The sequence below is a fragment of the Salvelinus namaycush genome, chromosome 6, assembly GCF_016432855.1.
Source record: "Salvelinus namaycush isolate Seneca chromosome 6, SaNama_1.0, whole genome shotgun sequence".
Taxonomy (NCBI): domain Eukaryota; kingdom Metazoa; phylum Chordata; class Actinopteri; order Salmoniformes; family Salmonidae; genus Salvelinus; species Salvelinus namaycush.
This window is the reverse complement of record NC_052312.1, coordinates 8,224,082-8,238,185: the sequence shown is the minus strand read 5'-3', so window position 1 is coordinate 8,238,185 and position 14,104 is coordinate 8,224,082. Positions and strand designations below refer to the sequence as shown.

At 44.3% G+C, this 14,104-nt stretch overlaps 1 protein-coding gene across 1 annotated transcript in view; it reads right to left on the bottom strand.

Moving 5' to 3' along the window:
• Positions 1-14,104, bottom strand: part of LOC120049588 (mitogen-activated protein kinase kinase kinase kinase 2-like) — a 32,362-nt gene that overhangs the window by 10,333 nt on the left and 7,925 nt on the right. The window contains exons 2-13 of the mRNA XM_038995881.1: positions 13,073-13,130; positions 12,017-12,104; positions 11,285-11,349; positions 11,152-11,207; positions 10,170-10,217; positions 10,004-10,046; positions 9,664-9,736; positions 8,650-8,781; positions 7,777-7,839; positions 7,511-7,655; positions 842-952; positions 550-628 (exon numbers count right to left, since the gene is read on the bottom strand). Coding sequence (XP_038851809.1) covers positions 550-628; positions 842-952; positions 7,511-7,655; positions 7,777-7,839; positions 8,650-8,781; positions 9,664-9,736; positions 10,004-10,046; positions 10,170-10,217; positions 11,152-11,207; positions 11,285-11,349; positions 12,017-12,104; positions 13,073-13,130 — 961 coding nt within the window. The remainder of the gene's footprint in view (positions 1-549; positions 629-841; positions 953-7,510; positions 7,656-7,776; positions 7,840-8,649; positions 8,782-9,663; positions 9,737-10,003; positions 10,047-10,169; positions 10,218-11,151; positions 11,208-11,284; positions 11,350-12,016; positions 12,105-13,072; positions 13,131-14,104) is intronic.

Below are 14,104 nucleotides of genomic sequence, written 5' to 3'. Positions count from 1 at the left end.
GGGCTTCTTGTCACAGAGGTCAGGAACCCAAGTGTGTTGTGTCCTGCTCCATCTGCCCCAGTTTCACACATTATGCCAGTAAGGGTGATGTTGACCTCAACTCTCCAGGCACACATAATACACACGGATACACACACACACACACAGACATACAGATAGATACGCACGCACGCACGCTCACACACACACACACACACACACACACACACACACACACACACACACACACACACACACACACACACACACACACACACACAAACACATGATCGACAATCAACACACATACACAGCCCTTCTCTAACTACAGATGAGTGATCACTTGAATTACCTTGGGCAGGTGTACCGTATTAACAGTAATAGCCAGACCACATTTCAGATGAAGATGTTCAGGGCAGAAGGCTCTCTTTGACATTGTTTATTAGGATGGTTTTGCATATGGGGACATGAGTACTTCTATAACCTCTTCACACATTGTTGTGATGGTGCGTTGTGTGGGCTGACGATGGGGTTTCAGTGTACAAATTGTGTAGGGATTTGAAGACTCACGCTGCTCTTCAGACAGAGTCCTCTCTGCAGGCAGGAGTTTCCCTGCAGACTGGATCTTATCAGGAGCAGCTTCTCCATTCTACAGACAAACACACGGATGTGTTATACATTCACAGAATAAATCACACTAGGACCAAGCAATTTTCCATAGAGAGCTAGGTGATTGCCATGTGTTACAAAGCAAGTGTGTGTGTGTGTTTTGTGTGTTTGTGTGGGTGTGCATTCGGCATGTGTACTTGCATGCCTGCATGTGTGTGTGCATGTCTGTCTGTCTATGGTCACCTATCCTCACCTCCAGATCGTTGTCGTCCATGCTGTGTGTGGAGTGGAGGTCAGGGTTATTGGCCATGTCCAGCAGCTCAATAATCAGGTTACGGGTCAGCAACTGGGTCACAAACGGGTGCTGGGGAGACGGCAAGAGATACAGCTAATGACCTATAGCTTTTATGTGGCACTACATCAATAAATCACTTCATCATTAGTTTCCTTGCTCTCTCTCAGCTGCTGCACCCCTGTTATGGGCCCCTATAGAAATAAACACAGGATCCTAGGATGGCTATGCTTTTAGCACCTCAGACAGAGGCTTTAGACCAAATCCAATTTTATTTGTCACATGCGCCGAACACAACAGGTGTAGACCTTACCGTGAAATGCTTACTTACCAGCCCTTAACCAACATTGCAGTTCAAGAAATAGAGTTAAGAAAATATTTACTAAATAAACTAAAGTAAAAAATAAAATAAAAAGTAACACAATAAAATAACAATACAGAGGCTATTGTATATACAGGGGGTACCGGTACCAAGTCAATGTGCGGGGATACAGGTTAGTCGAGGTAATTTGTACATGTAGGTAGGGGTAAAGTGACTATGCATAGATAATAAACAGCGAGTAGCAGTATTGTAAAATCAAATGTTAATAGTCTGGGTGGCCATTTTATTAATTGTTCAGCAGTCTTATGGCTTGGGGGTAGAAGCTGTTAAGGGCCTTTTGAACCTAGACTTGGTGTCACGCCTGCTCCCGCTCTCCCTCTCTGGCGCTCGAGGGCGCCAGGCTGCCCTTCATTACGCACACCTATCACCATCATTACGCGCAACAGCACTCATTGGACTCACCTGGACTCCTTCCCTTTGTTGATTGCCCCGTCTATAACTGTCTGCTCCCCCATTTGTTCCCGGTGTCAACATTAATGTCAATATGTGTTCATGTCCAGACACTGTCCTGTCCTGTTCCATGTCCGTTGCTCATGAAATGTTCACTCCCTGTACCTGCTTCTCGTCTACCAGCGTCGTTCCTTACACTTGGTGCTCCGGTACAGCTTGCCGAACGGTAGCAGAGAGAACAGTCTATGACTTGGGTGATTGGAGTCTAACAATTTTTTGGGCCTTCCTCTGACACCGCCTAGTATATAGGTCCTGGATATCAGGAAGCTTGGCCCCAGTGATGTACTGGGCCATACGCACTACCCTCTGTAGCTCCTTACTGTCGGATGCCGAGCAGTTGCCATACCAGGCGGTGATGCAACCGGTCAGGATGCTCTAGATCAGGGGTGTCAAACTCATTTCGCATCGTGGGCCACATACGGCCTAGGGAGATGTCAAGTGGGCCGGACCATTAAAATTATACCATACTCTGCTATAAATAACCAAAATATCATGTCTTTCCTTTGTTTTGGTGTAAAGAAGCACAAGAACATTAGGAAAATATTGAAATTTTATGGAGTTGTATGAACAGTAGAATTCCATCACACAACTTTTGTTTTGAAGCTGCTGACTAACATTAAAGTGCACATTTTTTAAATCACCACAGTAAGGATTCATCTTCACAGAGCTGTATTCTTTCAATGCAAACAGTATCTAAGGCAGCATTTTAAAGGTGTTAGTCTAGTCTGGACTTGTATTTGTTCCTGAAACTTGGCATCTTTTGGCCTGTACAAGTGCATCAACACCAGGTGTCATGTCCTGACTAGCTGTCACTTTCAGAATGTCATTTAAGTGCTTGTTTGTGAGCCTTGAACGCATTTTTGTTTTATTGATATTCATCACTGAGAAAATTTGTTCACAAAGGTAGGTTGTCCCAAACATGCACAAAATTTTAGCAGCCAGGGCTGTTAATTTGGGGTACCCTGGTAGTAGATACTGATAAAATCTGTCCAGACCTACAGAGGCAAATTTGCCCTTCAAATCTGCATCACACTGCAAATCAATTATCTCTAGCTGAATTTCGACCGGCAGATCAGAAGCTTTAACTGTGAAAGGTGAGCGAAAAACTGAAAATTCTGTCTCAAGTTCACCAAATACCTGAAAACGTTTCTCAAACTCCCGCAGTAGTCCTGCAATTTTGTCTTTGTACCGTTTCATGTCCGCATCAGGTCTGGTCACACACACATCTCTCAGACAGGGGAAATGAGCAGGGTTGCCATTTGCCAGTTGCATCTCCCACAAAGTCAGCTTCAACTTAAATGCATGTATGTTGTCAGAAAACTGTGTGACAACTTTTTTGCGGCCTTGCAACATTTTGTTCAGATTGTTCAAGTGTTCAGTAATATCAACCAAGAATGCAAGGTCCCGTAGCCATTCCTGAGATTGTAATTCCAACACCGGTTTTCCTTTTTTCTCCATGAACTGTCCGATTTCCTCTCGTAGATCAAAGAAATGCCTCAGCACAGCGCCTCGGCTTAACCATCTCACTTCAGTGTGGTATGGCAGGCTGTGGGTAATGTTGCTGTCGCTGAGAAGTTTGTCAAACTGACGATGGTTCAGACCTCTGGACCGGATGAAATTTACAGTGCGAACAACCACCTCCATGACGTGGTCCATTTTCAGCGACTTGCAACACAATGCCTCCTGGTGCAAAATACAGTGAAATGTCCAGAAACGATCTCCTCCATTAAGGGCTTGTACTTTGTCTTTGAACTTTGTCGCGACACCTGCTTTCTTTCCGACCATGGATGGCGCGCCGTCTGTAGCCAGGCTGACAGCGCGGGACCAGTCCACTCCAACTCTGTCCAATGCAGCAACGACAGAGCCGAAAATGTCCTCGGCTGTTGTGGTGTCCATCATTGGCACCAACTCAAGAAACTCTTCAGTAACAGTCAATGTCTCATCAACTCCTCGAATAAATATGGCCAGTTGGGCCACGTCTGTGATGTCAGTGCTCTCGTCAATTGCCACGGAAAATGCAATAAATGACTTGACTCTCTGTTTCAATTGACTGTCTAAATCTGCCGATAGTTCCGAAATCCTCTCTGCTATAGTATTCCTCGTCAGGCTAATATTGGCAAAAGCTTGTCGCTTCTCGGGACATACAAGTTCAGCCGCCTTCATCATGCATCGTTTAACAAAGTCACCGTCGGAATACGGCTTCGATGCTAATGCTATTTCGCTAGCAATTAGGTAGCTGGCTTTTACCGCTGCTTCACTGACTTCTCGGCTCTGGATGAAAGTTGACTGCTGTTTCCTCAGACCCGCCAGCAATTCGTTAATCTTATCTCTTCTCAGTTGTCCTTGCAAGCCGTCATATTTTTCGCTGTGATGAGTCTCGTAGTGGCGTCGAATATTATATTCCTTCAATACCGAAACTTGTTGCAAACACACCAAGCACGAAGGTTTTCCGTGCATCTCTGTAAATAAATAGGACGTGGTCCATTTTTCTTTGAAAATTCTACACTCCTTATCTACTTTTCTCCGTTTGGATAACGACATTTTGGCTAATGAGGGTGTAGCGGAGAGGTAGAGACCAAGGTATTAACAACGTCGTAACAAGCAGCAGATGGCGCATTGATACCGTCTGCTGTTTTCAGTCTGTCTCAGTGATGCGGCTTGTCTTCTACTCTGATGGAAAGAGTGCGCCCCTTAGCGGATAATCCATGAATTGCAGCGAATTAAAAATATTAATTCCATGTCTTTTATGCATTTTTTCCACTTTCAAATTATCCTGCGGGCCTGATCGAACCTCCTTGGGGGCCGGTTCCGGCCCGCGGGCCGTATGTTTGACACCCCTGCTCTAGATGGTGCAGCTGTAGAACTTTTTGAGGATCTGGGGACCCATGCCAAATATCCTGAGGGGGAAAGGTGTTGTCGTGCCCTCTTCACGACTGTCTTGGTGTGTTTGGACCATGATAGTTTGTTGGTGATGTGGACACCAAGGAACTTGAAGCTCTCGACACGCTCTACTACAGCCCCGTCGATGTTAATGGGGGCATGTTTGGCCCTCCTTCCTGTAGTCCACGATCATCTAATTTGTGTTGCTCACGTTGAGGGAGAGGTTGTTGTCCTGGCACCACACTGCCAAGTCTCTGACCTCCTCCCTATAGGCTCTCATTGTTGTCGGTGATCAGGCCTACCACTGTTGTGTCGTCAGCAAACTTAATGATAGTGTTGGAGTTGTGCCTGGACACACAGTCATGGGTGAACAGGGAGTACAGTAGGGGACTAAGCATGCACACCTGAGGGGCCCCCGTGTTGAGGATCAGCGTGGCAAATGTGTTGTTGCCTACCCTTACCCCTTACCACATGGGAGCGGCCCGTCAGGAAGTCCAGAATCCAGTTGCAGAGGTAGGTGTTTAGTCCCATGAACCTTAGCTTAGTAATGAGCTTTGTGTTGAACGCTGAGCTGTAGTCAATGAACATCATTCTCACATAGGTGTTCCTTTCGTCCAGGTGGGAAATGGCAGTGTGGAGTGCGATTGAGATTACGTAATCTATGGATCTGTTGGGGCGGTATGCGAATTGGATTGGGTCTAGGGTTTCCGGGATGAAGGTGTTGATGTGAGCCATGACCAGCCTTTCAAAGCACTTCATGGCTACTGACGTGAGTGCTACGGGTCGGTAGTCATTTAGGCAGGTTACCTTCGCTTTCTTGGGCACAGGGACTATGGTGGTCTGCTTGAAACATATAGGTATTACAGACTCGGTCAGGGAAAGGTTGAAAATGTCAGTGAAGACACTTGCCAGTTGGGTCCACCCATGCTCTGAGTACACGTCCTTGTAATACGTCTGGCACCGCGGCCTTGTGAATGTTGACCTATTTAAAAGTCTTGCTCACATCGGCTATGGAGTGCATGCCTCAGTGTTGCTTGCCTCGAAGAGAGCATAAAAGGCATTTAGCTCATCTGGTAGGCTCGCGTCACTGGGCAGCTCGCGACTGGGTTTCCCTTTGTAGTCCGTAATAATTTGCAAGCCCTGCCACATCTGACGAGCATCAGAGCCGGTGTAGTAGGATTCAATCTTAATCCTGTATTGATGCTTTGCCTGTTTGATGGTTCGTCTGAGGGCATTTCTTATAAGCTTCCGGATTAGTGTTCCGCTCCTTGAAAGCGGCAGGTCTTGCCTTTAGCTCGATGCGGATGTTTCCTGTAATCCATGGATTCTGGTTGGGATATGTATGTATGGTCACTGTGGGGACGACATCGTAAATGCACTTATTGATGTTGCCTGTGACTAAGGTGTTATACTCCTCAATGCCATTGGATGAATCCCGGAACATATTCCAGTCTGTTCTAGCAAAACAGTCCTGTAGCGTAGAACACACGTCATCTGACCACTTCCGTATTGAGTGAGTCACTGGTACTTCTTGCTTTAGTTTTTGCTTGTAAGCAGGAATCAGGAGGATAGAATTATGGTCAGATTGCCAAATGGAGAGCGAGGGAGAGCTTGTTTGCATCTCTGTGTGTGGAGTAAAGGTGGTCTAGAATTATTTTTCCACTGGTTGCACATGTGACATGCTGGTTGAAATTAGGTAAAAAGTCCCCAGACACTAGGAACGCTGCTTCTGGATGAGCATTTTCTTGTTTGCTTATGGCCTTATACAGCTTGTTGAGTGTGGTCTTAGTGCCAGCATCAGTTTGTGGTGGTAAATGGACAGGTACTAAAAATATATATGAAAACTCTCTTGGTAGATAGTATGGTCTACAGTTTATCATGAGGTACTCTACCTCAGGCGAGCAATACCTCGAGACCTCCTTAATATTAGACATCGCGCACCAGCTGTTATTGACAAATAGACACACACCCCCCGTCTTACCAGACGTAGCTGTTCTGTCCTGCCGATGCACGGACAACCCAGCCAACTGAATATTATCCGTGTCGTCATTCAGCCATGACTAGGTGAACCATAAGATATTACAGTTTTTAATGTCCCGTTGGTAGGATAGTCTCAAGCTGAGATTTTCCAGTGATTGCACGTTGGCCAATAGAGCGAATGGTAGAGACGGGTTACACACTCGCCGACACATTTTTACAAGGCACTCCGATTTCCACCCCCTGTATTTCTGTCTTTTCTTCACGCGATTGATAGGGATTTGGACCTGGTCTCGGAGAACCTTTGCGTCAAACTCATTAAAGAAAAAATATTTGTCCAGTTCGAGGTGAGTAATCTCTGTTCTGATATTCAGAAGCTCTTTTCGGTCATAAGAGACAGTAGCAGCAACATTATGTACAAAATAAGTTACAAACAACGTGAAAAAACACACAAAGTAGCAGAGTTGTTTAGGAGCCTATAAAATGGCAGCCATCCCCTCCAGCGCCATCTTTTACCAGAGGCTCTGTCTAAAACAATGGGGAGTACTGATCGTCTTTCAGGGGCTGTTCCTTATTATAAACCGGGTGGTTCGAGTCCTGAATGCTGATTGGCTGAAAGCTGTGGTATACCACAAGTATGACCGAAAATGTATTTTTACTGTAGTAATTACATCGGTAACCAGTTTACAATAGCAATAAGGCAATATACCACGGCTAAGGAATGTTCATACGCACGACGCAACACGGAGTGCCTGTACACAGCCCTTAGCCGTGATGTATTGGCCATATATCACAAACCCCCGCGGTGCCTTATAAATCTTTTGTCATACCCATGGTATAAGGTCTGATATACCACGGCTGTCAGCCAATCAGCATTCAGGGCCCAAACCACCCAGTATATAATGATGAATTAATAATGAGCAGAGTGCACAGTAGTGTACCTGCAGTAAAGTTTCGGCCGACGGCCTCTTCCTAGGGTTCTTGATGAGGGACATCTTCACAAAGCTCTGGAACCCTGCAGACCTTCGGGGAGGGCGACAGAGATGAGACAGCAGAAACACATACCCATCCTGGAGAATATGGATGCTGCATTAAGAGAACAGTCTAGTGTCAGGAGGATGATTTTAGAGTACAGGTATGTCACAGATGCTGCATTCTGAGTTGTCTGAATTATTTTGGAAATACGGTGTAATCATATTCATCTCACCACTTGGTCTTGTCCTTGAGCCTGGGAGGCTGGAAGCTGCTTTTTGACATCAACATCAAGGCTCTGGAACACAGTTTTAATAGTTTGAAATGTCAACACAGTAGAAAACCTAGCCTGGTTGTAGAGATCTGTTTATTATGTGCTTAAGCCAACTCCTTTGTCATTCGCTGACATGTTTGGCATAACAACGAGCAGTACAGAGGGGGGTTGTCTGTAGCACAAACACATGTGCTACCAAAGTGTGGGGGATAGTTTTGAGTCACACACCAAACTATTATACCATATTGAGGTATGTGGATAACCCACAAAAATGCAACATAACACAAATATCTATCTTCATCTGTCTCTCTTTTACCCAACTTTTCAATGCAATTATGGTGGATCTAAAGGAATGAAGGAAAAAGGGATAGAATGGAAACTACTTATTGTTGAGGTTAAGGCTGGAGTCCAGAGGGGACTGGTATGGAGCCAAGTCTGTGTCCCTGTCTCTGCCTGGATATCTGGATCTGTTTCTGCCTGTCTGTTCCTCTGTCTCTGTTTGTGTCTGTGCCTCTGCCTCTGTTTGTGTCTGTGTCTCTGTCTCTGCCTCTGTTTGTGTCTGTGCCTCTGTTTGTGTCTGTGCCTCTGTCTCTGTTTGTGTCTGTGCCTCTGTTTGTGTCTGTGCCTCTGTTTGTGTCTGTGCCTCTGTCTCTGTTTGTGTCTGTGCCTCTGTTTGTGTCTGTGCCTCTGTCTCTGTTTGTGTCTGTGCCTCTGTGTGTGTCTGTGCCTCTGTCTCTGTTTGTGTCTGTGCCCCTGTCTCTGTTTGTGTCTGTGCCTCTGTCTCTGTTTGTGTCTCCGTCTGTGCCTGTGTTGGTGTCTGTGCCTGTGTCTCACCTCATAGGGTGGAGGTCAAACATAGGTGGCTGGAGCTCTGCCAGCTCGATGGCCGTGATGCCCACCGCCCAGATGTCACACAGATGGTTGTACCCCCCCTTCTTCTCCACTGCTGCCACCTCCGGTGCCATCCTGGCACGGGTACATAAATACCAGTCAGATGAAATGAGTATTATAATGGTTATAATGCATTGTAAGACTCATGTAAATAAAATATTATAATTTCATAATGATCCTGAAAGTTGTTCTGTTAGAAGACACATGTATTACTATGACCAGACCAATCAGTGTCTACGTAAAGCAGACCAATCAGTGTCTACGTAAAGCAGACCAATCAGTGTCTACGTAAAGCAGGGCAAACAGTGTCTACGTAAAGCAGACCAATCAGTGTCTACGTAAAGCAGACCAATCAGTGTCTACGTAAAGCAGACCAATCAGTGTCTACGTAAAGCAGGGCAATCAGTGTCTACGTAAAGCAGACCAATCAGTGTCTACGTAAAGCAGACCAATCAGTGTCTACGTAAAGCAGACCAATCAGTGTCTACGTAAAGCAGACCAATCAGCGTCTACGTAAAGCAGGGCAAACAGTGTCTACGTAAAGCAGACGAATCAGTGTCTACGTAAAGCAGACCAATCAGTGTCTACGTAAAGCAGGGCAAACAGTGTCTACGTAAAGCAGACCAATCAGTGTCTACATAAAGCAGACCAATCAGTGTCTACGTAAAGCAGACCAATCAGTGTCTACGTAAAGCAGGGCAAACAGCGTCTACGTAAAGCAGACCAATCAGTGTCTACGTAAAGCAGACCAATCAGTGTCTACGTAAAGCAGACCAATCAGTGTCTACGTAAAGCAGACCAATCGGTGTCTACGTAAAGCAGACCAATCAGTGTCTACGTAAAGCAGACCAATCAGTGTCTACGTAAAGCAGACCAATCGGGGTCTGCATTAAGCACCGACCAATCAGTGTCTACGTAAAGCAGACGAATCAGTGTCTGCTGATTCAGTTATCTTACCAGTAGGGAGTTCCTATAAAAGACTTCCTCTTGGCTACAGAAGCACTGATCTCTGCAGCAACTCCAAAATCAGCTGCAGGAAAACAGAGACAGAGAGTCAGAGACAGTCTAGTCGCCGAGAGACTGAATCCAGAATTCAATATGTCTTATGAGTGGCTTGTTATTAGCACGCTAGTTAACCTCAAAGTTATTGCAGACTGTGTGTGTGTGTGTGTGTGTGTGTGTGTGTGTGTGTGTGTGTGTGTGTGTGTGTGTGTGTGTGTGTGTGTGTGTGTGTGTGTGTGTGTGTGTGTGTGTGTGTGTGTGTGTGTTGGATGGTATAGAATAGATGTTCACTGACCCAGTTTGATGTCTCCTCGTTCTGTGATGAGGATATTTGCTCCCTATAGACAGATGGACACACACACAAGTGCACATACAAACACACACACACAAGCTCACAAAGATATAAACACAGAAGATCCACAGACTGACAACAATAACATACAGCTATGTCAAAATTATACCTTTATGTCCCTATGCATTTTACTTGTCTCATGCAGGTGGTACAAGCCCTGTCGAAAAACAAAAACACAGAATCAGTTTGACAAATCTCTCAACCTCATCATTAGTTCACCCCACAAGCAGAGATCGGCAAAAATTATAAAATACAATTCCAAAATATCCTAAAGACCAATGTATCAAAATAAAATACAAAATACTTTTGCAAAGTATTGTATTGAATTAGAATACATAGAAACAGACCCTATATCATTTTATTTCAGGACTGTTGAAAATTATTTAGAAAATACAAAATACTCTCTAAAGTGTCTTGTTGAAAAATATATTGGATTGTAGTTCAGGCCACTGAAATACATATGACAAAATACTCAAAAGAAATTGAAATACTAATTTCAAATACACGTAACAGAAATTCGGCCCATCTCTGCCTACAAGCTTATGGAGCCAGTCACAACACAACAGTGAGCAACAAACAGGGCCGGCTCCAGGCATAAGCAACATAAGCAGTCGCTTAGGGCCCCCAGCCCATTAGCCCCCCCTCCAAAACAAATACATATATTTTGGGGGAACTCAGTCTGGGTCTCAACTTACTGTTGAGAATAGTAGAATACACAAGGTGTACATTCGAAATTTGGTTTTCCATCAGAAGTTTTTCTCTTTTTTTGTCAGTCAATGACAGTCACTCGATTAGCCATGTCAGCTAACACTTTTTATATTGGTAAGTTAGTCTAACCGGTTATCTAAATGTGTAGTAATCATGGTCGAATACTGACCGGGCAATCTCCCCAAAAGGCTAGAGCTGGCCCTGGCAACAAACACAAACTGCTGACATGAATAAGGAAGGTAATGTTATGTTGCTGTGCTGTGTGTGGTGCCACGAAACTTGATGCATCGCTTTCCTGTGGTTAGAAAGACATGCGATTATATTGTGACTGTATCCCCCAGTTAGGAAAGTGAGAGAGCTCATATGTTATATGACTGACTAACCTGGAGGGTTTCTCTGCAGATGTAGGCTATCTGCTTCTCCTTGAACGGCCCAGTCACTGTGGAAATACCAGTAGAGACCTGAGATTAATGGCACATACAAGGGAGGGTGGAAAATAGTTTCAGCTGTGCGTACCGTGGTAAATGTCTTGTAACGACCCCCCTCCACAGTACTCCATGCATATCCATAATTTTGTGTTCCTGCAAAAATGATAGATCCAGTTTTATTATCAGTCTTTTGTCAACGCCTTCTGTTCCGTTGGCTTTCCAGACTAAAAAAGGGTATTTACATCTGAATATTTAGACAGCTTTCTGAGAACTTGGCTGTAGAGAAGTTTTACAATCCAAACAAATCACATTATTATCTGCCCTTGAAATGTTACAGAGGTAACAACACTCAGACGTTCCAAGAGGACCAAGCTAAAAAAGAGAGAACCTTGAGTGAAATCATTTTAAAGTCAGTGACAGTGTGTGTGTGTGTGTGTGTGTGTGTGTGTGTGTGTGTGTGTGTGTGTGTGTGTGTGTGTGTGTGTGTGTGTGTGTGTGTGTGTGTGTGTGTGTGTGTGTGTGTGTGTGTGTGTGTGTGTGTGTGTGTGTGTGTGTGTATGTATGTGTGTGCGTGCATATGTTTCTCCCTATGTGTTTGTTAATGACCTCTATCAGCAATAGAGCTTTTTTGTGTGGAGCTCTACATTATCTGTGGTGTGGGAGAGAGTGTTGCATTCTATGTCCTAGTAGTGGGTGTTTGAGATAAGAGTGGATTTCGACACATCCAATAACACATCCAAGAACACTCACAATCCAAGGAATTCCATGGATGGACGTGGACCATCATAAAGTGTAAAATCAGACAAGCTTAGACATGTACCTGTGATAGCTGCCGAAATAGGCCACGATGTTCTTGTGCTTACATTCCTTCATCATAGTGATCTCCTGCTGGATGGATGTGATATCACCTGAACAGAGAGCATGCAGGTCACATGTCCTGACATCTCAACACTAATATTGATATTAATACTAGAACTACTACTACTGCTGCTGCTACTACTGCTGCTACTACCGCAGCTACTACTACTACTACTACTACTACTACTGTTACTACTGCTGCTACTACTACTGCTACTACTATTGATGCTACTACTACTACTACTACTACTGTTGCTGCTACGGCTACCGCTGCTACTACTACTACCACTGCTACTACTACTGCTGCTATTACTACTGCTGCTACTACTACTACTACTACTACTACTATTGCTGCTACTACTACTGTTACTACTACTACTACTGCTGCTACTACTACTGTTACTACTACTGTTACTACTACTACCACTGCTACTACTACTGCTGCTACTACTACTACTACTACTATTGCTGCTACTACTACTGTTACTACTACTACTACTGCTGCTACTACTATTGCTGCTACTTCTACTACTGCTACTATTATTGCTGCTACTACTACTGCTGCTACTTCTGCTACTACTGCTGCTACTACTACTGCTGCTGTATACTAGTACTACTAGTACTACTAATACTATTACTGATACTAGTACTAGAACTATACTACTACTAGTACTGATACTAGTACTAGAACTATACTACTGCTACTACTGCTACTACTACTATTACTGATACTACTGATACTACTACTACTGATACTACTACTACTACTACTATCACTGATACTCCTACTACTACTACTGATACTAGTACTACTACTACTACTACTACTACTGATACTAGTACTATAACTACTACTACTACTACTGCTGCTAATACTAGTAGTAGTTGTACCACTGTATCACACACAATATATTGTTTACAAAGAGTTGAGAATGTACTACACAAAATATGCATGAAGGCTAAACATGCAAGAATTGACCCATAATACAGGTCTGACAACACTGAGCTTTTCACTTACCAGGATCCAGTTTGACTATTTTGATGGCTGCCATTGCTGAACTCCTGATGTTTCGAGCCTGAAGGAAAGGATAAAGTTAGCTGTGAGTGATTACTAGTGTGAACTTTCCTGTTAACAGGCTACAGAGCATACAGGCCACAGAATTCCATATATTAGTCAGCAGCAGGACTAGATTCCATTACAGTGGAACAAAACCAACAGTAATCAATGTTTCCTTATGTCTATTGCATCAACTTGCTGATGACTCCTTGCAATTGCTCTATTTACAACAGTCTATTATCTGTTTTTTCTCTAACTTTTTCTTAATGCATTTTCATCTCTGTTTGGAGGCCCTGGGCATCCATCCAAGACCCAAGCCCCCTAGTCAGCCATCTTGATGATAAAAGACCCTAGTCAGCCATCTTGATGATAAAAGACCCAAGTCCCCTAGTCAGCCATCTTGATGATAAAAGACCCAAGCCCCCTAGTCAGCCATCTTGATGATAAAAGACCCAAGTCCCCTAGTCAGCCATCTTGATGATAAAAGACCCAAGCCCCCTAGTCAGCCATCTTGATGATAAAAGACCCAAGTCCCCTAGTCAGCCATCTTGATGATAAAAGACCCAAGTCCCCTAGTCAGCCATCTTGATGATAAAAGACCCAAGCCCCCTAGTCAGCCATCTTGATGATAAAAGACCCAAGTCCCCTAGTCAGCCATCTTGATGATAAAAGACCCACGTCCCCTAGTCAGCCATCTTGATGATAAAAGACCCAAGTCCCCTAGTCAGCCATCTTGATGATAAAAGACCCAATATTAGTTAGTTCCTGGTTTTATGGCCCGGCTGGTCACCTGCTCTCTCTGACATTCAGCATAACCTTGTATTGATGCAACAGCAGGAGACAGGGTGTGTTGGATGGTGAGAGGCCTGTTGGTGAGAGGTCTGTCTGTTCTACACAGTCCCAGGGTGCGTCCGAAATAGCACCCTCAAATCAAATTGGATTTGTCACATGCGCCGAATACAACAGGTGTAGACTTCACAGTGAAATGCTTAC